The following is a 23,547-nucleotide window of genomic DNA, read 5'->3' as shown; positions in this document are numbered from 1 at the left end:
AAACTTTTCCAAGGACCACAACTGCTATGGAAGGATGACCATGGTCAGCTCCAGCTGCCTCTCTCCAACCCCTCTTTTGGACTGTGGGCTGCTTATAATTCAATATTTGGAAGTTTCCCTGTGAAAGAAAGGACTATGCACATCCAAGGGGACATTTTGGTGGCGTCGTGCTGGGTGCTGAGGAAGCAGCCCGCTCTCTGGAGCCTCCTAGACCAGCATGGGATAGTGGAGCAGGAACAGATTGGGCTCCTGGGAGCACAGAAAGGACAGTTGGTTTTCAGCCTAAGGCCAGAGAGAATGCTTGGAGAGAAATCAATCATTCCTTAGCTGAGGCTTAAAATTGGAGGATGTGGCCGGGCGCAGTGGCTCATGCCTGTAATCCCAGCTCTTTGGGAGGCCGAGGTGGGTGGATCACTTGAGGTCAGGAGTTCGCGACCAGCCTGGCCAACATTTTTAGTGGCCATCTCTACTAAAAATACAAAAATTAGCCAGGCGTGGTGGTGGGCGCCTGTAATCCCAGCTACTCGGGAGGCTGAGGCAGGAGAATCGCTTGAACCCGAACCCGGGAGGCGGAGGTTGCCGGGAGCCGCGATCGCGCCACTGCACTCTAGCCTGGGCGACAGAGCAAGACTCCGTCTCAAAATACAAAAAAAATTGGAGGATGTCGCTAGGAAAAGCAGGGAAAGCCTTCCCAGGCAGAGGGAACAGCGCCTGGGAATACAGCGCCTCAAAGGGCATCTGATGCCCTGCCCCCGTCCTACCCCTAGGACCAGCCCGACCTGCCGCTCCCCCCGACCCCGACTATGGACACTGCGACCACTTGGGGGCGCTGCGACCTCCTCCCGGGTGAAATGAAACCCGAGGGCAGGCCCCCACCCACCAAGCAAGTAAAGCAAGCCGTTTGAGGGAGTGGTCTGGAAATGAGAGAGGAAAAAGTCCTAGAGCAGGAGTGGGAAAGACTGTGAGGCAAACTGAGCTCAGAGCTCCAGTCCACCCTGGGGAGAGTCACGGTCCACATTTTGGGAGTTAAGGAGATAAAGGGAGTGGGAACCAGAGCCTAGCGACGGGGACAGGGCATCAGATGCCCTTTGAGGCGCTGTATTCCTCCGGCAAGAATCTCTCCGGGCCTCTGTTTCCCCCATCTTAGATGGGCTCTGGGGCCGTTGGGCGCAAAAGGACACGATAGTGTGGCGGGTCCCGGAAAGGGACTCCCGGGCGGGGTGGTGCGGGGAGGTGGTGACGTGGCCGGACAGGACCTAAAGGACTTGGACTAGAGGGGCGGAGCTGGAAGGAGCGTTGGACGGCGGTGTACGCATGCGCGTCGTCGGAGGCAGGCGTTCTGCGCGCGCGTGCCCGAGAAACAGACGGCCGCGCATGCGCCCTTGGTTGGCGGGAGTTTCGGAGGCGGTGACCGTGACGTAGAAGGTGGAGACCGCTTCACCCTGATCAGGGAGGTTCGGCTGCGGGTGCGCAAGGCGTCCAGGAGTGACCTGGGGCTGTGGAGAGCGACCCGTGGCCTTCTGTTTCAGGTACGGAGGTTCCGGACTGGACGGGCGTCAGGAAGTCACAGACTTGTCCTCTGATGTGGCCCCGCCCGCCGCCGCACTAATCTCTTCGGCGTCGTACCCGTCGGCCCAGCTCGACCCGCCGCAGCCCCGGCCCCGACCGTGGACACTGGGGGGCCCCGAGGGCGCTGCGACCTCCTCCCGGGTGAAATGAAACCCGAGGGCAGTCCCCCTTACCGACCCCATTAGAGACGTATCTGCCGTGCCAGGGGCCTAGGCTCCAGAAACAGGGGTGAGGACTGGGTAGAGGGCTGGGGTTCGAATTGCCCCTGTGCCCCCAGGCTGGCTGTGTCACAAGCTTGGGCAAGGCTTTTTGCCCCTCTGAACCTCAGTTCCCCTGTCTGCAAAGTGGAGTTAATGGTGCTTACGGAGTTGTGGAAGGGATTAAGTGGAATAACGATGCAAGTAAAGCGCTTACATAGCACGGGTCCTAGCATAGAATAAGCGTTTAACAGTTGACAGTTGTTGCTTTTCTAAGCCTGGATCTGTGTGATACAGTCGTTATTATCCAAGCCTGGATCTGTGTGATATTGTCATAAGGACCGTGGGGGATTCAGATCCTTGACCGAGCCCTCCTTGTTATCTTTTCCTTTTTGTCCCTCTGCATATATTCATTTCTTTTTATTTAGTACCCCCCACAGACAGATTTATGCTGGGAGGGAGGGGACGATGAAGAGATGCCTAGGTGACATCCCTGCCTTCCAGGCAGTTGTTCCTGACAGTCACTAAGAATACAAATACAGCCTGGCTGGGGAGACAGACATGTAAACAGATTTTATAGCCAATGCTACGAAGGCCAAGGGGCATAACCACCAACTCTGCCAAAGATAAGTGATGTGAAAGCTTCATATTTGAGCCAGGTTGGGAAGGATGAATAAGTTTAACAGGTAGAAGGACAGATATGTGCAAAGATTCAGAAGTAGTACCGGGAATAGGACTCGGAGGAGAGAGCAGGAATGGGTAAATTGGGACTAGTTTACCTGAGGTGTTGACTACACTTTGGAAAAGTCCCGGCAACTGTCTGAAGAATAGACTGGGCCGGGTGTGGTGGCTCAGGCCTGTAATCCCAGCACTTTGGGAGGCTGAGGCTGGGCGGATCACCTGAGGTCAAGAGTTCGAGACCAGCCTGGCCAATATGGGGAAACCCATCGCTACTAAAAGTACAAAAATTAGCCAGGTGTGGTGGCAGGCACCTGTAATCCCAGCCACTCAGGAAGCTGAGGCAGGAGAATTGCTTGAACCTGGGAGGTGGAAGTTGCAGTGAGCCGAGACTGCGCCACTGCACTCCAGCCTTGGCGACAGAGTGAGATTCCACCTCAAAAAAAACAAAAACAAAGAATAGACTGGAGACGGGCCGTTGGAGGTAGAAAAACTAGTGGAGAGACTATTAAGATAGTGGGAGGGACCAGAAATTATGAGACCTGAACTAAACTAGTAACAGTGAGGCTGGGCGTGGTGGCTGCTCACTCCTGTAATCCCAGACTTTGGGAGGCCTAGGCTGGTGGATCACTTGAGGCCAGGAGTTTGAGACCAGCCTAGCCAACATGGGGAAACCCCATCTCTACTAAAAATGCAAAAATTAGCCAGGTATGGTGGTGCATTCCTGTAATGCCAGCTACTCAGGAGGCTGAGGCAGGAGAATCACCTGAACTGGGGAGGAGGAGGTTGCAGTGAGCCAAGATTGTGCCACTGCACTCCAGCCTGGGCAACAGAGCAAGACCCTGTCTCAAAATAATAAATAAACTAGTAACAGTGAGAATGGAGAAAAGATTTAGAGACTGTTTATAAAACAGTTAGGACTTTGGATCTGGAGAACTAAGAATAAGAAGTAATGGATGATGTGGTTTTTCTAGTTTGGAAGACCAGGTAGACCATAATGTCATCAATGGAATTAGGGACTAGTTAAACACAAAGTAACTGGGAAGTAAGGTAGGGTATGTGTTCAGGGAGATTTGAATATTTCTAGCAATAAAGTGTATAGAAATTCAGAAGAGGAGGTGATGGCCTCTCCTGATATTCTCTGTCAGGGAGGTGGATAAGGGTAGCTCAGAGAGGCTGGAAAGCACATGGCCTATTCTGGGGCTGTAAAGCCCCATTGAGACTGCAGCTGAAATGTGAAGAACAGATAACTTCATTTTCCTATTTTCAGAGTTTACCACCTAGGATGACTTCAGTGACTAGATCAGAGATCATAGATGGTAAGTATTGTAGTGAAATTCAGTACCTCTTACCTTGGGTTCAGGCTTCTGAGCTATACCCAAATCTTTCCTGGCTCCTGGTAGATTTGGAATCACCTACTCATTATTTGCAGAGATGCTTTATGTTTCCACGATCTAGGGGCATACATTTACTTTTTCCACTTTTTTGCACAAATAGTTGTGGCGGGCTTGATCTTGTATTTTGACTTTTTTATAACAAATACTAGAAAAAGGACCAGTGATGTCTAAGACTCATGATCTTCAATTGGAATCAAGTCTCAGTCCTGTGGAAGTGTTTGCTAAAACATCTGCCTCCCTGGAGATGAATCAAGGCGTTTCAGAGGAAAGAATTCACCTTGGCTCTAGCCCTAAAAAAGGGGGAAATTGTGATCTCAGCCACCAGGAAAGACTTCAGTCGAAGTCCCTTCATTTGTCCCCTCAAGAACAATCTGCCAGTTATCAAGACAGGAGGCAATCCTGGCGGCGAGCAAGTATGAAAGAAACGAACCGGCGGAAGTCGCTGCATCCCATTCACCAGGGCATCACAGGTGGGGTGCTGTGTACACAAGACAGTGAGGTTCCAGCTCAGATAAGAGACAGGTTCCAGCTCAGATAAGAGGCAGTGAGGTATGGCAGAAAGTGTGGGAGAATAGACATGACTTGCTACTTTATAAGTACTGATGTCAAACACCTAGTAAATGTTCAGTATTACTGCTATTTCTTTTTAAGAGACAGGATGTTGCTGTTTTGTCTAGGCTGGACTTGAACTTCTGGGCTCAAGCAATCCTCCCACTTCAGCCTCCCAAGTAGCTGGGACTACAGGCGTGAGCCACTGCAGCTGGCTTACTACTTATATTATATTATTAGCTGCCACAAATAAATTTCTAATTGTTCAATACTCACCTCTGCTAGGGTGAGAGACATTAAAGATTTCTTTCTGTGGTTTTCTGTCTCATACCCTAAAGTGGAGCAGAAGATAGTTGGGTTGATACCTGATTTTAGCCTTTATAACTGGAAATACCTCAGAGGGAAGATGCACATACAAATATCTAGAGTGGGCCAGGCATGGTGCCTCATGCCTATAATCCCAGCACTTTGGGAGGCAGGAGGATTGCTTGAGTCCAGGAGTTTGAGGACAACCTAGGCAAGATGGCAAGACCCCATCTCTACAAAAAGTTTTTAAAAAAATAGCAGGGCATGGTGGCACGTACCTGTAGTCCCTGCTACTGGAGAGAGGCTGAGGCAAGAGGATCACTTGGGCCCAGGAATTCAAGGCAGCAGTGAGCTATGATTGTGCCACTCAATCTATCCTGGGTGACAAAGTAAGACCCCTGTCTCTAAAAAACTTTGTCTCTTTTTCCCTATCCCCTCTCTCTTCCCTCCTCCCTCCCTGCACCCCACCCCTCTCCCTTCCCTCTTCCCTCCCTGCACCCCACCCACCCCCGCCTCGCTTTCTTTCTCTGTGTGTGTGTGTGTGTGTGTGTGTGTGTGTGTGTGTGTGTATCTACAGTGAAAAACTTAGTTTTTAGGGATGCTATACAGAACGTGATTTGTGTCATTTTGTGTGAATTTACAATAGTAACTATATCTTAGCATCAAAGTACAGAACATAACGTGGAAAAGCTTGCATATTTCAGGAAGACTATACTAGCTCTGTGATGTTGAGTAAATTACTTAACCTTCTTTGTCTTAAGGTCCTCATCAGCAACTTGGAAATGAAATAGTACCTGTCTTACATAACACAGTACTTGGGACATAGTAAGCCCTGAAATGTTAAGCTACTGTGATTGATTTTAAGGTATCGTCCTATTTCCAAGTGGTCTGATGCACAGAAGGAAATCTGGGTAAAGATAGGCACTTAGCACATCAGAAAATTGCTGCCACAAGGCCCATGTACTTTAGTCCCTAGATGTGCTGAGAAAACATCAGTGCATCCCAAGATTAGCCCTACCTTTAGCTCTATGCCAGAGTATTTAGACTTAAACAGAAAAGCATCAATGTAATAAGATTGGTTCTTGCCCGGTTATTTCTGGCAACCTGTCAGGTTTCCTTGGTTATAGGCAGAAAGTATCCTGTTTTTCTCGACTAACAGCAGTGACAATTAAGAGACAAGAACTTTAAAAACACAACCAGCTGAAGCTAGAGGGCAAAAAGACATGTAGCTCTCATAATTCACAAAGCAAAATTCCTTTGCTATGTAGTAATTGTTTACAAGTGGACATAATTTTAAAAAACGGTATCTACATTTTGCGATTGGTTAGGGATTCAGTCGCATAATTATGTAAAATGCTCACCCAATTCAGTCTAATAACTCACTCTATGACCTTGGGCAAGTTACCTATTACTTTGTGCCTGTGTCATTATCTGTTATCTGAATGGAATTCATAGGATACTTGCCTCAAGGTTTAATGAAATATGTATATAGTATTTCATAAAATGCTTTTTATATAGCAAGTGTTCAACAAATGTTAGTTATTAATGCTATTATGAGGTCATTATAGAGAGGCAGTGTGGTAATAGAGGGAAAAACACAGATATCGGTGAGAGACTTGGGTTTGAATTCTGGCTCCACCAATTTCCAGTTTCTGGCCTCAAGCAAGTCATTTCCCCTCAGAGCTGCAGTTTTCCCATTTGTAAAATGGAACTTTATAATAGTACTCTTCTTATAGTATACACTACAAAGTGTTTAAAGCACATTGCAGTGCCTGTCCTATAAAAAAGCTCAGATGTGGCCAGGCACAGTGGCTCACACCTGTAATCCCAGCACTTTGGAAGGCCAAGGCAGGCAGATCACTTGAGGCCAGGAGTTCAAGACCAGCCTGGCCAACATGGGGAAACCCTGTCTCTACTAAAAATACAAAAAATTACCTGGGTGTGGTGGCGCATGCCTGTAATCTCAGCTACTGCAACCTCTCGGCTCACTGCAGCCTCCGCCTCCTGAGCCCTTTTGATTCTCATGCCTCAGCCTCTGGAGTAGCTGGGATTACAGGCACATGCCACCACTCCTGGCTAATTTTTCTATTTTTAGTAGAGACGGGATTTCACCATGTTGTCCAGACTAGTCTCCAGCTTGTGGTCTCAAGTGATCCCATGCCTCGGCCCCAGAGTGTTGGGACTATAGGCATGAGCCACCGTACCTGCCCAATACAAAGATTCTTATAACTTTTTTTTTTTTTAAGTTTAGATGAACAAATGGGTAAACTTCATTCCTCAGTGATCCTGCAAAAATTAGAATTCTGTCTTTAACTAAAGAAGGCTGTTCTTGCCTTAAGTTGGATTTATCAAGAGGGAGGACATTTTTCAGTTTTGTTAGTTGCTAACTATGTAACTATCCAGCTCCTTAAATGTGGCTATGTTTTATGTTAGAGCTCAGCCGGTCTATCAGTGTCGATTTAGCAGAAAGCAAACGGCTTGGCTGTCTCCTGCTTTCCAGTTTCCAGGTAAGGTTCTTATAACTAGGAAGTGTTTTTGTGTTTGTTAACTGCTATTGTGACAATCTTTTGTTTTTAGATGGAGCCTGACTCTGTCACCCAGGCTGGAGTGCAGTGGTATGATCTTGACTCACTGCAACCTCCGCCTCCCAGGTTCAAGTGATTCTCCTGCCTCAGCCTCCCGAGTAGCTGAGACTACAGGCACATGCCACCACGCCCAGCTAATTTTTGTACTTTTAGTAGAGAAAGGGTTTCACCATGTTGGCCAGAATTGTCTCAATCTCCTGACCTCCTGATCCGCCTGCCTCGGCCTCCCAAAGTGCTGGGATTACAGGCATGAGCCACCGCATCCAGCCCTTAATTTTTTGCATTTTAGTAGAGACGGGGTTTCACCATGTTGCCCAGGCTGGTCTTGAACGCCTGAGCTCAGGCAGTCCACCCACCTCGGCCTCCCAAAGTGCTAGGATTACAGGTGTGAGCCACCGCGCCCAGCCTTTTTTTAAGGTGTATTCTGTATTATGTGGCTACCAGGTGCTTACATCAGTTTAGATAAGCAGGTAATTTGTATGAATTAAATAACCTTTTTTTTTTCCTGAACCGAAAGTCAAAATCTGTAGTCCAAGCAACAAAAAGTTTTTTGTTTTTTCTTTGTTTGTTTGTTTTTTGTTGTTTTTTTGAGACGGAGTCTTGCTCTGTCACCAGGCTGGAGTGCAGTGGCACAATCTCGGCTCACTGCAACCTCTGCCTCCCAGGTTCAAGCGATTCTCCTGCCTCAGCCTCCCGAGTAGCTGGGACTACAGGCACGCGCCACCATGCCCCGCTAATTTTTTTTGTATTTTTAGTAGAGACAGGGTTTCACCATGTTGGCCAGGATGGTCTCCATCTCCTGACCTTATTATCCGCCTGTCTCGGCCTCTCAGAGTGCTGGGATTACAGACGTAAGCCACTGTGCCTGGTCAACAAAGAGTTTTTTTTTTTTCCCTTATCTATTTATTTGTTTCTGTGAAAAGTCTTATGTGTAAAAATTACATCATGTTTAGTATTTAGTTTCATATTTATTAAACATCATAAAGTGACATAAATTTAGGACTGGCCTGGAAGTTTTTGGTGGTTGTACTAAAAATGCTTTTCTTTATTTAGTTCTCTATTCAGAAACTTGAACCTTTCCTAAGGGACACTAAGGGCTTCAGTCTTGAAAGTTTTAGAGCCAAAGGTAAGTTGCTAACAGATAAGTGAGCTTTGACCCTGGGCAGTCAAAGCTTTCCTCACAGCATCCCCATTTACAGAAGCTGCTCCCTTATAAAACTAGCTCCCCCACCTTTTTTTTTTTTAGACAGAGTCTCACTCTGTTGCCCAGGCTGGAGTGCAGTAGGGTGATCTTGGCTCACTGCAGCCTCTGCCTCCTGGGTTTAACCAATTCTCCTGCCTGAGCCCCCCGAGTAGCTGGGAGCCACCATACCTGGCTAATTTTTGTATTTTTAGTAGGGAAGAGGTTTCACCTGTTGGCCAGGCTGGTCTTGAACTCCTGACCTCAGTGATCTGCCCACCTTGGCCTCCCAAAATGCTGGGATTACAGGCATGAGCCACTGTGCCCAGCCCCCTACTTTTTTTAAATTGCAAGAATACATGCTTATGAAGCTAAGGAGGTGTGAAAGTGGAAAATAATCTTCCCTTCCATTCTGGCCCCCAGTCTAAGTTCCTCTCCCCAAAGGTAGCTATGGCCACCAGTTTCTTGTGTATCCTTGCAGAAATATTTATTGCTTTTTTTTTTTCTTTTTTTTTTGAGATGGAGTCGCGCTCTGTCACCCAGGCTGGAATACAGTGGCACAATCTTGGCTCACTGCATCCTCTGCCTCCTGGGTTCAAGCGATTCTCCTGCCTCAGCCTCCTGAGTAGCTGGGATTACAGGCACCCACCACCACGCTCAGCTAATTTTTTGTATACTTAGTAGAGACGGGGTTTCGCCATGTTGGCCAGGCTGGTTTCTAATTCCTGACCTTAGGTGATCCACCCGTCTTGGCCTCCTAAAGTGCTGGGATTACAGGTACAAGCCACTGTGCCCGGCCTGGATTTAACTAGTTATTTACTAATAGGCTTTAAGTGTTTTTTTTTTTTTAAGTCTTTTGCTACTACAGTAAATAATGTAATGAATTTTTTTTTTTTTGAGACGGATTCTTGCTCTGTCGCCCAGGCTGGAGTGTAGTGGCGCGATCTCGGCTCACTGCAAGCTCCGCCTCCCGGGTTCATGCCATTTTCCTGCCTCAGCCTCCCGAATAGCTGGGACTACAGGCGTCGGCCACTGCGCCAGGCTAATTTTTTGTATTTTTTGTAGAGCCGGGGTTTCACCGTGGTCTCGATCTCCTGACCTCGTGATCCGCCCGCCTCCGCCTTCCAAAGTGCTACGATTACAGGCGTGAGCCACCTTGTTGCCCAGGCTGGAGTGCAATGGCGCAATCTTTGCTCACTGCAACCTCTGCCTCCCAGGCTCAAGCGATTCTCCTGCCTCGGCCTCCCTAGTTGCTGGGATTTCAGGCATGTGCCACCACGCCGGGCTAATTTTGTATTTTTAGTAGAGACGGGGTTTCTCCATGTTGGTCAGGCTGGGTCTCGAACTCCCGACCTCAGGTGATCCACCCACCTCGGCCTCCCAAAGTGCTGGGATTACAGGCATGAGCCACTGCATCTGGCCTTTTTTTTTAACACAAGCCTTTTGGCACGTGTGCAAGTAAAAAGAAGATAAATTCTTAGAATTGGAATTAACTAGTTCAAATGAAATTATGGGAATTACCAGATTGCTTCCCAGACAAGTGGTATCAATTTATTCTCTCACCAGCAATACATGCAGGGACTTGTTTTCTTACACTCTCACCAACAAAAAAGCCTTTTAGATTTTCTTACTATATGATAGGTGATAGAAGATATTTTGTAGTTTTAATCTGTGTTCCTTTTTCTTTTGAAGAAGATAAGCATTTTTTCTTTTTTCATATTTTTAGAGCCATTTGTTTTTTTTTTTTTTTTTTTGAGATGGAGTCTCACTCTGTCTCCTAGGGTGGAGTGCAGTGGTGCGATCTTGACTCACTGCAACCTCCACCTCCTGGGTTCAAGCGAGTCTTCTGCCTCAGCCTCCAGAGTAGCTGGGATTACAGGCATGCACCACCATGCCTTTCTAATTTTGTATTTCTAGTAGAGACAGGGTTTCGCCATGTTGGCCAGGCTGGTCTCAAACTCCTGACCTCAGGTGATTCACCCACCTCAGCTTCCCAAAGTGTTGGGATTATAGGCGCGAGCCACCATGGCTCAGCCTCATGTTCGTTTTTAAAACTTAGGATGGTGGCTCTTTTACATTGATTGGTAGGAACTCTTTATATTACGAGGCAGTTAGCTAGTTGTCTGTGAAATAAATTACTAATGATTGAACTTTCTAGGAAGTACCTATTCTGCTAATAGTGTAAATATACACTTATCCAGGGTCAGAAATACTCAGGTTTACCCACTTAAAAGATCTAGAAAATACATGAACTTGGGCTTACTTGCCAGTTAAAATTGTTTATCTCAGAATTGTACCATCACCTTAATTAAAGTAGATATGCTAGGATTATCCTGATAACTAATTAACATAGCCTTTCCCCTTAGCATTCTTCACCTGAATGTAGTAGTGGACTCTTCAAGTCTAGCAGAGGCCTGTTTTTAACCTTACGCCCATAATTTTTTTTTTTTTTTGAGACACGATCTTGCTCTGTTGCCCAGGCTGGAGTGCACTGGCATGATCACAGTTAACTGTAGCCTTGATCTCCTAGGCTCGAGCATTTCTCCTTCCTCAGCCTCCCAAGTAGCTGGAACTGTAGGCATGTGCCACCACACCCAGCTAAGTTTCTAAAAAAAATTTTTTGTAGACATGGGGTCTTGCTGTGTTGCTCAGGCTGGTCTTGAACTCCTGGGCTCAAGTGAAACTCTCACCTCAGCATCCCAAAGTTCTGGGATTATAGCAGTGAGGCACTATGCCTGGCCTTTTTGGTTTTCTTTCTTTCTTTTTTTTTTTTTTTTTTGAGACAGAGTTTTGCTCTGTTGCCAGGCTGGAGTGCAGTGGTGCAATCTCGGCTCACTGCAACCTCCGCCTCCCAGGTTCAAGTGATTCTCCTGCCTCAGCCTCCTGAGTAGCTGGGACAACAGGCACGCGCCACCACGCCCAGCTAATTTTTGTATTTCTAGTAGAGACAGGGTTTCACCATGTTGGCCAGGATGGTATTGATCTCTTGACCTCGTGATCTGCCCACCTTGGCCTCCCAAAGTGCTGGGATTATAGGCATGAGCCACTGCGCCCAGCCTGGTTTTCTTTTTTTCTAATAAAGAGATGGGGTTTCACTATGTTGCTCAAGCTGTGCTGGGCTCAAGCAATCCTCCTGCCTTAGCCTCCTAAGTAGCTGGAACTACAAGCACTATGCCCGGCTATGCCCATAATTTTTTATTTGCCTCCATGTTTCTTATTACCCTCTTGCCTATTGCCTGACTTCTTTTTTTTTTTTTTTTTTTTTTTTTGAGACAGAGTCTCATTCTTGCCCAGGCTAGTGTGCAGTGGCACCATCTCAGCTCACTGCAACCTCTGCCTCTCAGGTTCAAGCGATTCCCCTGCCTCAGCCTCCCGAGTAGCTGGGATTACAGGCGTGTACCACCACGCCCAGGTATATTTTTGTATTTTTAGTAGAGACAGGGTTTCATCATGTTGGCCTGGCTGGTCTCAAACTCCTGACCTCAAGTGATCTGCCTGCCTTGGCCTCCCAAAGTGCTGGGATTGCAGGTGTGAGCCACCCCGCCCAGCCTCAGATATACCTTTTAAACTGCTTTTTCACAGTTCATTTATAGAAACATTTATCATAAATGTCATAAAGGCTGGGCACAGTGGCTTACGCCTACAATCCCAGGACTTTGGGAAGCTGAGGCTTCGCTGGAGCCAAGGAACTGGAGACCAGCCTAGGCAACATGGTAAAACCCCATTTCCACAGAAAATAGAAAATTTAGCTGGGCATGGTGGTGCTGCCTATATTCCCAGCAAATAGGGAGGCTGAGGCGGGGGTTATATTGCTTGAGCCCAGGAGGTGGAGGTTGCAGTGAGCTGAGATCACACCACTGCACTCCAGCCTAGGTGACGGAGCGAGAGTCTGTCTAAATAAATAGATAAAAATGAGTTGTCTTTCATTTTATCTATACCTACCAGAAAAAAAAGATAAAATCTTTCTACATACTTAACTCCACACTTTTGGGTGGGCTTGAGGACCAACATGTAACAGTACCTAGAGCTGAGACTACCTTAATATACCTTTGTCAGCATCTCACTATGAAAACGTATATTTCCTTTATTTTATGACACGTAAATTTGTGCTGTCTAGCATCTTCTCTTTCTGAAGAATTGAAACATTTTGCAGATGGACTGGAAACTGATGGAACTCTACAAAAATGTTTTGAAGATTCAAATGGGTAAGAGCAGTTCCCCTTCTGTCCTAAATTATGATTGAATTAGGACTTTAGGCTGGGCGTTGGTGGCTCACGCCTGTAATCCCAGCACTTTGGGAGGCCGAGGTGGGTGGATTACAAGGTCAGGAGATCAAGGCCATCCTGGCTAACACGGTGAAACCCAATCTCTACTAAAAATAAAAATAAAAAATTAGCCGGGCGTGGTGGCAGGCGCCTGTAGTCCCAGCTACTTGGGAGGCTGAGGCAGGAGAATGGCATGAACCCGGTATGCGGAGCTTGCAATGAGCCAAGATCGCGCCACTGCACTCCAGCCTGGGTGACAGAGAGAGACTCTGTCTCACAAAAAAAAAAAAAAAAAAAAAGAATTAGGACTTTTGTTGTCATTAGATAGTTGTTCATTCACCAACAAACATTTATTCAGCATCTTCTCTTTTTATTTATTTATTTTTTGATTCGGAGTCTTGCTCTGTACCCCAGGCTGGAGTGCAATGGTGCAATCTTGGCTTACTGCAACCTCCATCTCCCGGGTTCAAACCAGTCTCCTGCCTCAGCCTCCCAGGTAGCTGGGACTACAGGCATGCGCCACCATGCCTGGCTAATTTTTTTGTATTTTTAGTAGAGATGGGGGAGATGGGGTTTCACCATGCTGGCCAGGCTGGTCTCGAGCTCCTGACCTCAAGTAATTTGCCCTACTTAGCCTCCCAAAGTGCTGAGATTATAGGTGTGAGCCATCCTGCCTGTTCTTATTTTTTGTATTTTTCTAGAGATGAAGTTTCACCATGTTGGCCAGGTTGGTCTTGAACTCCTAACCTCAGTTGATCTGCCTGCCTCAGCCTCCCAAAGTGCTGGGATTACAGGCATGAGCCACCGCGCCGGCCTATTTTTAACTTTAAAGGCGGGGTCTCCCTATGTTACCGAGGCCTTTAGAACTCCTGGGCTCAAGCGATCCTCCTGCCTCTGCCTCCCAAAGTGCTGTGATTACAGCCATGAGCCCCCACACCCAGCGGATTCAGCGTCTTATGTACCAGGCTCTTTTAGATGCTGGTGATATAATGACAAGTGAAGCAAGGTCTCTTTTGTCATACGTTATAATAGAAGACACAATAAACAAATATATGGGAAATAATGACTCAGCGATAATCTAGGAGGTCAGTAAATATAATCATGACTTGAGGGGGTGGGCAACTTTAGCTGGAGTGTTCAGAGAAGACCTCTAATGATTTGACCTTGGGCTTGAAACCTGTAAGATATGAATGGTGAGAAGGAACCAGCCATGAAAAGATGAGGGGAAAAACATAATTCACATCTTTGCTACCTTGCCAAGAGCCAAAGAACATGGCTCTTGAATATTAGCAGAAATTTAAAACTACCCCCAAAACTGGTACTTCCTCTGTAGGGGTGAGACTAACATCCTTAACACCCTAATTTCCACCCAGCAACAAGTCACTTCACTTGGGCTTACATCATGAACTTTAGGTTTTGACTTCACAAAGGTCTTTAGGATTGACATTGCTAGACAGGAAATGAAAAACATTTTAGTTTAAAGTAGCATCTCTTTTTTTGTTTGTTTTTTGAGATGGAATTTTGCTCTCATCACCCAGGCTGGAGTGTAATGGCGCAATCTCTACTCACTGCAACCTCTGCCTCCCGAGTTACAAGTGATTCTCCTGCCTCAGCCTAACCCGAGTAGCTAGGATTACAGGCACCTGCCACCATGCCCAACTAATTTTTGTATTTTTAGTAGAGGCAGGGTTTCACCATACTGTCTAGACTGGTCTCGAACTCCTAACCTCAGGTGATCCACCCTTCCTGGCCTCCCAAAGTGCTAGGATTACAGGCGTGAACCACCGCACCGGGCCTATTTTTTAATGCAGTATATTTTAGCACAGGCTAGTGTTTCTTAGCCAGAGGTAGTAATGGCTGTGTGTCTCAGGCTTTTCTAGAAAAAAACCTGAATGGTGGCACAAATAATTTGTTTTTGCGAGGTAGAATACCAAGTACATATAAAATATTTTGGCATTTTCAGGCCTGCTTCTTTTTCATAAGAATTAATTACCCCACTCATTTAAGCCATTGGGTAACAGTAGGAATCAAAGTTGGTAAGCTGGACGGTACCAGAACACAGAGAGCCTTAAGTGCCAGGTTAAGGAGTTTTGACTTCTGTATGCAGTAGAGAGTCACAGAGTTGTTTTTTTGTTTTTGTTTTTGTTTTTGTTTTTTTTTGAGGCAGAGTCTCGCTCTGTTGGCCAGGCTGGAGTGCAGTGGCATGATCTCAGCTCACTGCAACCTCCACCTCCTGGGCTCAAGCAATTCTCCTGCCTCAGCCTCCCTAGTAGCTGGGATTACAGGTGTGTGCCACCATGCCTGGCTAATTTTTGTATTTTTAGTAGAGACGGGGTTTCACCATGTTGGCCAGGCTGGTCTTCAACTCCTGACCTCAGGTAATCCGCCTGCCTCGGCCTCCTAGACTGCTGGGATTACGGTCGTGAGCCACCACGCCCGGCTGAGAGTCACAGAGTTTTTAAGCAAGGAAAAAAAGAAATTAGAGAAATATTTTAAGAAAGGTTAATCTGGCCATGATGTGAATTGGAATTGATAAGAGAAACAGAATATAAAGAGACCACTTAGAAAGCTATTACCTAGCTATTACCTACAGCTTAGAAAGCTATTACCTAGTGCAAGCCCGGCGCAGTGGCTCACGCTTGTAATCCCAGCAGTTTGGGAGGCCGAGGCGGGCAGATCACGAGGTCAGGAGATCGAAACCATCCTGGCTAACACAGTGAAACCCCGTCTCTACTAAAAATACAAAAAATCAGCCGGGTGTGGTGGCGGGCGCCTGTAGTCCCAGCTACTCGGGAGGCTGAGGCAGGAGAATGGCATAAACTCAGGAGGCGAAGCTTGCAGTGAGCCAAGATTGCGCCACTGCACTCCAGCCTGGGTGACAGAGTGAGACTCCATCTCAAAAAAAAAAGAAAGTTATTACCTAGTGGAAAAGTGAAATAGAGTCCAACATTAAGTATTTTTTGAAAGACAAAAATTATTTAAGGGATTCTGGGCATGGTGGCTCCTACCTGTAATCTGAGCATTTTGGGAGACCAAGGTGGGAGGATCACTTGAGCCCAGGAGTTTGAGACCTGGGCAACATGGCGAGACTCCATCTCTACTAAAAGTAAATAAATAAAAGGCTGAATGTGGTGGTTCACGCCTGTAGTCCCAGCACTTTGGGAGGCTGAAGTGGATGGATCATGAGGTCAGGAGTTTGAGACCAGCCTGGCCAACATAGTGAAACCCCGTCTCTACTAAAAATACAAAAATTAGCTGGGGATGGTCGTGGGCACTTGTAGTCCCGGCTACTCTGGAGGCTGAGGCAGGAAAATCACTTGAACCCGGGAGGCGGAGATTGCAGCAAGCCGAGATTACGCCACTGTATTCCAGCCTGGGTGACACAGCGAGACTCCGTCTCAAAAATAAATAAATAGCTGGGTGCTGTTGCTCATGCCTGTAATCCCAGCACTTTGGGAGGTTGAGGCGGGCGGATCACCTGAGGTCGGGAGTTTGAGACCAGCCTGACCAACATGGAGAAACCCCACCTCTACTGAAAATACAAAATTAGCCGGGAGTGGTGGCACATGCCTATAATTCCAGCTACTCTGGAGGCTAAGGCAGGAGAATCTGTTGAACCAGGGAGGCAGAGGTTGCAGAGAGCCAAGATTGTGCCATTGCACTCCAGCCTGGGCAACAAGAGGGAAACTCCATCTGAAATAAATAAATAAATAATTTATAAGCGATTATATTAAAGCAAATATTTCTTGAAAGATTTATGTCATAATCCTATCTGTTTTCCAGAAAAGCATCAGATTTTTCTCTGGAAGCATCTGTGGCTGAGATGAAGGAATACATAACAAAGTAAGTTAACCTTTGTTAGAAAATCTAAATTTGTTCTCCCATCTGGGGAAATTAACTAACTTGGAAAAAATGAATAGTAAGCATTGTATTTGGAGAGTCAGCATTAGTGCATCAATACTAGAAGTTAGAAGGCTGCATATTGAGATTTTTATGGACTCTACTAATGATCAATTTCATAGAATGGAGTCTAGAGAATACAAATATTAATCTGACTTGAAGAACTCAGGTTTGATATGATTAAATATCCTCTGAATTGGTCAGGCTTTCTAACCCTGTAATGACCTTTCAACTCACATTTTACATCCAGATTGTACACCTCACATACTTATTGTTACTGTGAGTGATTCAGAATAAGATTATAAAAATTAACTGAACTTTTTTTCCTGATTCTTACAGGTTTTCTTTAGAACGTCAGACTTGGGATCAGCTCTTGCTTCACTACCAGCAGGAGGCTAAAGAGATATTGTCCAGGTTAGATCTATGAACTGTAAAAACTCTTTAAAAATCTTATGGAGTTTGATTGGTGTTTATTTCAGTTCTGTTAGCACAAATTGAAAGATGAATCCTTTCTCACGGGCCAATAAGCTCATCAAATTCTGTAGTGTGTATTAGCACTCTCTGACCAGAAACGGGAAGTGAGTGAGAGGAAGGAAGAGTTGGTGTCACTATTTTCAGTCCAAGAACACAATTGTTTCTGTTCTGTGTCCTTGGCTAACATTTCATATCCTGGGGGAGACAGAGACATCTCTGCATTGTATCTGGCAGCCTGGGGCTGGGCCAAGAACAGTAACCAAGGGGCTTCAGTGAGCACATGGCCTATGAGCTGCAGGTTTGGGGGATGCCCTTGGCCAGGGCCTTCTTGGAGACAGAAAGACATGAAAGTGGGTGATGAGGAAGATTGAGGAAAGAGAGGATCTTTGGGTCTTGAAGGTAGAGGAAAAGTAGGAAAGTGCTAGGTGTTTTTTTGTTTTGTTTTGTTTTGTTTTGTTTTGTTTTGGAGACAAACTCTCGCGCTGTTGCCAAGGCTGGAGTGCATGGCGCCATCTGAGCTCACTCTGCCTCCCAGGTTCAAGCAATTTTCCTGCCTCAGCCTCCTGAGTAGCTGGGACTACAGGTGTCTGCCATGATGCCTGGCTAATTTTTGTATTTTTAGTAGAGACAGGATTTCACCATGTTGGCCAGGCTGGGCTGGGTGTTTTTTTGTTGTTTTTTTGTTTGTTTTTTTGCTCTGTCGCCCAGGCTGGAATGCAGTGGCACGATCTCGGCTCACTGCAGCCTCCAACTCCCTGGTTCAGGCGATTCTCCTGCCTCAGCCTCCCGAGTAGCTGGGATTACAGGCATGCTCCACCACACCCCACTAATTTTTGTATTTTTAGTAGAGACAGGGTTTCGCCATGTTGGCCAGGCTGGTCGTGAACTCCTGGCCTCAAGTGATCTGCCCATCTTGGCCTCCCAATGTGTTGAGATTACAGGTGTAAGCCACGGCACCTGGCCAGAAAATGCTAGATTTTGATTTAGTTGAACATTTAAACCATGGTTTTAAGCTTTTTTTTGAGATAGAATCAGCTAGAATCCCAACTACAAAATGTTAGTCAAAACCCTAATTACAAAAGTGGCCTCTCAGTAGAGAGGGGCTTTGAGGAGCATGGTTTGAAAAATTTCCCCAATCCAGGTAATGATGGTTATCAGTTACTTTATTCACCCCTTACATACTGTATTTATGAAGATAGATAATGTGTAAGATGCTAATTTCAGATAAAATCTTTTGTGGCAAAGCTTGTAGGTTAAGAGGAATGGTTCTAGAAGCAGACTGTCTGTTCAGACTCTAACTGCTCCTTAGTTTTGTGACCTTGGGCAAGTCACTTAGTCTTGAATGAGCCTGAGGTTCCTCATTTGAAAATGGGGATGATATTAGTACCTTCCTCATTGGGTTATTATGTCAAATTAGGTTAAATGTAAAGTGCCCAGTAATGTCTGGCATATACTTAGCACTCAGTAAATTGTAGTAGTTGTTGTTATTAAAGTTGTTGTTCATCAGTTTTCATGAACTCTCAGTCCTGTTCAGTTATTTTAGATAATTGAAGTAGGCCAGCATGTTTTGGTAAACAATTATAGACACTGACTTTAGGATAGTACGCTTTGGCTTCACTCTCTCCCAAGTATAGTCCTTCTGGTATATGGACCTTACTATTAAGTGGATTCAACTGACTGGAAGCTTCCAGCATTTCCTGGAGTCCGGAGGTATAAAGACATGAATACTAGACAATTGTTTCAGAACTTCTTGTTAAGGCCAGGCGCGGTGGCTCACGCCTGTAATTCCAGCACTTTGGGAGGCCGAAGTGGGCAGATCACAAGTTCAGGGGTTCGAGACCAGCCTGGCCAACATGGTGAAACCCCGTCTCTACTAAAAATACAAAAAATTAGCTGGGCATGGTGGCAGGTGCCTGAAATCCCAGCTACTCAGGAGGCTGAGCCAGGAAAATCGCTTGAACCCGGGAGGCAGAGGTTGCAGTGAGCCGAGACCCGAGACCGCACCACCGCACTCCAGCCTGGGCAACAGAGTGAGACTCCGTCTCAAAAAAACAAAAAAACAAAAAAAAAACTTTCTGTTAAGAAGTGAGCCTATACCTAGTGTAGAGTGGAGGAATACTGATTCAGCTTTATAGGATAATCTTTGGTATCTCTTCCAGAAAATAATTACAGAATCTCTCGAAAGCTCTTGTGTTTTGTTTTTAGAGGATCAACTGAGGCCAAAATTACTGAGGTCAAAGTGGAACCTATGACATATCTTGGGTCTTCTCAGAATGAAGTTCTTAATACAAAACCTGACTACCAGAAAATATTACAGAACCAGAGCAAAGTCTTTGATTGTATGGAGTTGGTGGTAAGTGGGCTCATGTTTATTTAGTTGAGTTATCCAGCTTTGCCACCTTGTAATCCTTGGAAATTAAAAGACCTGGAGAAATGTATAAGTGTAAGTTGAATATGTATATTCAACTCTACCTTAGGAAAACATGGAGAGACAAAAAATAATAAACAAATGAATATATAGTGGTAAATGCTGATGAAGCAGGGTAAGAGAGACAGTATAGGGAGGTTGGTGGGTTGCTATTTTATATAGCAAGGTTATTGAAGGCCCCTCTGAGGTGCCATTTCAACAGACTTGAAGGAAATGAGCCATGAGGACATTTGAGGGAGTAGTATTGTGTCAAACCAGGTATTAATAGCAAGCAGATGGCATTTGAAAGGACAATTCAAGGAGAGTTTATTTTCAGAAAGGCTAAATAGAAAGGTATGGGTATTGGAGAACCACAAGGGTTAGTGGAGTAACCTGGGGCTTATAGGCAGCAGAGCTCTTACTCCTCCTAGGACTCAAAGGGAGGAGGGAGTAGCCGTTTTGGCACCTAATGGGAGAAAGTCACATGGTTAGCTGACTTGAGCCAACTCAAGATGACTCGTTCAGCTCCTTCCCACTTAGGCATCCTGTTGGTAGAGGTTACACGGGTCAGCCTCCTGGAGCATAGAGCAGCCTGGAGAAGAATGTGGTGTGACTTTGGAGGAACAAACAGAATTATCTGGCATAAGCATTCCAGGCTGAAAGAACAGCAAGCCCAGAGCTCCTGAGCAAGAGCTTGCTTGTCGGGTTTGAGGAACATCCAAGAAGCCATGGACCTTTACAGCTCACAGCTGTCTTTTTTCTACAGATGGATGAACTGCAAGGATCAGTGAAACAGCTGCAGGCCTTTATGGATGAAAGTACCCAGTGCTTCCAGAAGGTGTCAGTACAGCTCGGTAAGCTTGTCTCTTGAGGGGACCAGAGTTTAGGCTGTTTTCCATGATAGCCTTTGGGATACAAACTGCCCTTCAAAGCCTATGGTCCAAGAGGGTAAGACCTATATGAGGTGATTTGTTTTTCTCCCCACAATAAATAGTATGTTATGGGTACTCAGAGTTGATAGGAAATTTCTAGATGTAAATTCTACAGAAGCACAGTAGACTGAGAATTAAATCCCCATGAAATATGTTGTTGTTTTGGTAAATCCAAGACTTAAGAAATACCCACCCATTGCTTTTTCCCTCTTCATTTCTCAAGAATTCACTAAGTGACACTGACATTACTCCTCCCTAGCTTTTCCTGACCTCCTTCCAGCCCTAAATTATTGGCTATACATACCTTCATTTTCTTTCTTCTTCTACTTTTTTTTTGCGGGGGGGCAAAGTCTCACTCTCGCTCTGTCATCCAGGTTGGAGTGAATGGTGCAATGACTGCACAGCTTACTGCAGCCTCAACCTGATAGGCTCAAGCAGTCCTTTCACCTCAGGCTCCCAGAGTAGCTGGGACTAAAAGCGTGCACCACCACCACCACACCCAGCTAAATTTTTAATTTTTTTGTAGAGATGGGGTCCCCCTGTTTGTCCAGGCTGGTCTTCAACTCCTGGGCTCAAGTGATCATCCTGCCTCAGCCTCCCAAAGTGCTGGGATTACAAGTGTGAGCCACTGCACCTGACCATCTTGTTTTTTTGGTTTTTTGTTTTTTTTTTTTGAGACGGAGTTTCACTCTTGTTGCCCAGGCTAGAGTGCAATGGTGTGATCTCGGCTCACTGCAACCTCTGCTTCCCAGGTTCAAGGGATTCTTCTGCCTCAGCCTCCCGAGTAGCTGGGATTACAGGCATGCTCCACCATGCCCGGCTAATTTTATATTTTTAGTAGAGACAGGGTTTCTCCATGTTGGTCAGGCTGGTCTCGAACTCCTGACTTCAGGTGATCCACCTGCCTTGGCCTTCCAAAGTGCTGGGATTACAGGCGTGAGCCACTGCACCCAGCCTCCATCTTCTTATTGATCACATTGTATTGTGATTGTAGTGGTGGCTGGCTTTCTTTCTTTTTTTTTTTTTTTTTTTTTTTGAGACAGTCTCGCTCTGTTGCCCAGGCTAGAGTTGCAGTGGCATGATCTTGGCTCACTGCAACCTCTGCCTCCAGAGTTCAAGATATTCTCCCACCTCAGCCTCCTGAGTAGCTGGGATTACAGGCATGTGCCACCATGCCTGGCTAATTTTTGTATTTTTAGTAGAGATGGGGTTTCACCATGTTGGTCAGGCTGGTCTTGAACTTCTGACCGCAAGTGATCTGCCCATGTTGGCTTTCCAAAGTGTTGGGATTACAGGGATTACAGGCATGAGCCACCCCCTTTTTTTTTTTTTTTTTAGACAGGGTCTTGCTCTGTTGCCCAGGGTGGAATACAGGGGCGCAGTCATGACTCATTGCAGCCTCAACTTTCTGGGCTCCCAGGTGATCCTCTTGCCTCCCATGTAGTTGGAGGATCATGCTAGGACCATGCTAGGCTAATTTTTTTTTTTTTTTTTGTAGAGACAAGGTCTTACTGTGTTGCCCAGGCTAGTCTCAAACTCCCAGGCTCAAGGAATCCTCCCGCCTTGGTCTCCCAAAGTGCTGGGATTACAGGCGTGAGCCACCATGCCAAGCTGTGGCTGGCATTCTTAGCAAATTGTCATCTCCTTGAGGCCAGAGACTCTCTTATTTGTCTTTGTAATGCCCTTCCATGTGTGGCACAATGTCCCTACATTAAGTTTTCAATAAATGTTATGTTATTTCAATTGAAATTTATTTTTTGGCCTCTTTTCTCTGCAGGGAAGAGAAGCATGCAACAATTAGATCCCTCACCAGCTCGAAAACTGTTGAAGCTTCAGCTACAGAACCCACCTGCCACACATGGATCTGGATCTGGATCTTGTCAGTGACTTTATGAGAGTTTCTGCCACAAGGTGCCCAAGAGGAGAGGAATGGGAAGAGTGCCCCAGCACGTGGTGACTGCGTGATTTCTGCTCGTTGCCTTTGAAGATAACTGGCAGGACTGACTGTAGAACACTTTGACTTTTTTCAAAAAGTGATGGAATTTGTACATCCAAATGAATATTGTATAGACATTTTTCCCAGGAATGTGCAAAATGCTTGAAAGTTCAAACTTCTTTTTTGAAATGATCTTCAGATCCAGTGGCCCATTCTTTTATCTTTATTCTGTGAAGGTGTTTTTCAGGTTTTGAAACAATCCAAAAATCATTTAGGACCAAGTCTAAGGAAACATTTTAGTGGCCAAGTTGGATTCTGATTGTAAAGGAATGATACTAATTTTCTAGCATGGCTCTGAAGGTGATTTTAGGTAGAAGAGTTTTGAGGCTGGGTGCAATGGCTCACGCCTGTAATCCTAGCACTTTGAGTGACTGAGGTGGGTGGATTGCTTGAGCCCAGAAGTTGAAGACCAGCCTGAGAAATAAGGTGAAACCCTGTCTACAAAAAATACAAAAAGTTAGCTGGGTGTGGTGGCGTGTGCCTGTAGTGCTAGCTACTCAGAAGGCTGAGGTGGGAGGATTGTTTGAGCCCAGGAGGTTGAGGCTGCAGTGAGTTCTAATTGCGCCACTGCACTCCAGCCTGAGCGACAGAGTGAGACACTGTCTTAAAAAAAATTAAAAATTGTAAAAAAATGAAAAAAAAAGTTTTGAGCATTGTTTGCATCATTGGGATACATATGTCACTTCACAAGATGTTCAATTTGAAGGAAATACCACTCATTCTCTATGTCCTGTTGTCTGTAGTGTGCTTCAGTTTTTAATATTGAGTTGACCTCCTAAATCCTGGATTCATGACAAGAAAGGAGTAAGTACTACTATTCGTTGTTCTATTTGTTTATAATCTGTATTATAAAATTGCACATAATTAAAAGCTTTCGCTTGTCTTCGTCTATGTTTTGAGTGTATAAACAAAAAGGGAGTGCTGGGTGCGGTGGCTCATGCCTATAATCCTAGCACTTTGGGAGGCCAAGGCGGGCAGATTGCCTGAGCTCAGGAGTTCACGACCAGCTTGGGAAACACGGTGAAACCCTGTCTCTACTAAAAATACAAAAAATTAGCCAGGCATGGCGGTGTGCACTTGTAGTTCCAGATAGGAGGGTGAGGCAGGAGAAT

General features: G+C 45.7%; 1 protein-coding gene across 7 annotated transcripts; it reads left to right on the top strand.

The window, feature by feature from the left end:
- Positions 1-899: 899 nt before the first annotated feature.
- Positions 900-23,318, top strand: DSN1 (DSN1 component of MIS12 kinetochore complex). 7 transcript variants are annotated; one of them, XM_055373470.2, is made up of 12 exons: positions 900-1,425; positions 1,530-1,797; positions 3,715-3,763; positions 3,991-4,311; positions 7,130-7,203; positions 8,335-8,407; positions 12,615-12,666; positions 16,510-16,569; positions 16,966-17,040; positions 19,306-19,453; positions 20,274-20,361; positions 22,217-23,318. In XM_055373470.2, exons 3-12 carry the CDS (start codon positions 3,730-3,732, stop codon positions 22,324-22,326), a joined length of 1,035 nt encoding a protein of 344 aa, XP_055229445.1. In that variant the 5' UTR covers positions 900-1,425; positions 1,530-1,797; positions 3,715-3,729; the 3' UTR covers positions 22,327-23,318. The 7 variants fall into 7 exon arrangements, with proteins under 7 accessions (XP_055229445.1, XP_055229443.1, XP_018872816.1 ...); XM_055373468.2 differs by having other exon boundaries at positions 910-1,425; positions 12,579-12,666; XM_019017266.4 differs by lacking the exon at positions 1,530-1,797 and having other exon boundaries at positions 1,342-1,529; positions 12,579-12,666.
- Positions 23,319-23,547: the final 229 nt, after the last annotated feature.

Source organism: Gorilla gorilla, chromosome 21 (genome assembly GCF_029281585.2).
Source record: "Gorilla gorilla gorilla isolate KB3781 chromosome 21, NHGRI_mGorGor1-v2.1_pri, whole genome shotgun sequence".
NCBI classification, from domain to species: domain Eukaryota; kingdom Metazoa; phylum Chordata; class Mammalia; order Primates; family Hominidae; genus Gorilla; species Gorilla gorilla.
This window is presented reverse-complemented; position numbering and strand designations above follow the sequence as displayed.

Excerpts from the sequence above, each read along its gene's own strand:
- DSN1 (XM_055373468.2), top strand. The coding sequence starts at position 3,730 with ATGACTTCAGTGACTAGATCAGAGATCATAGATG. Across the intron at positions 8,408-12,578 it reads TGAAAGTTTTAGAGCCAAAG|CATCTTCTCTTTCTGAAGAA; the intron begins GTAAGTTGCTAA and ends TGTGCTGTCTAG. Across the intron at positions 17,041-19,305 it reads GCTAAAGAGATATTGTCCAG|AGGATCAACTGAGGCCAAAA; the intron begins GTTAGATCTATG and ends TTTTGTTTTTAG.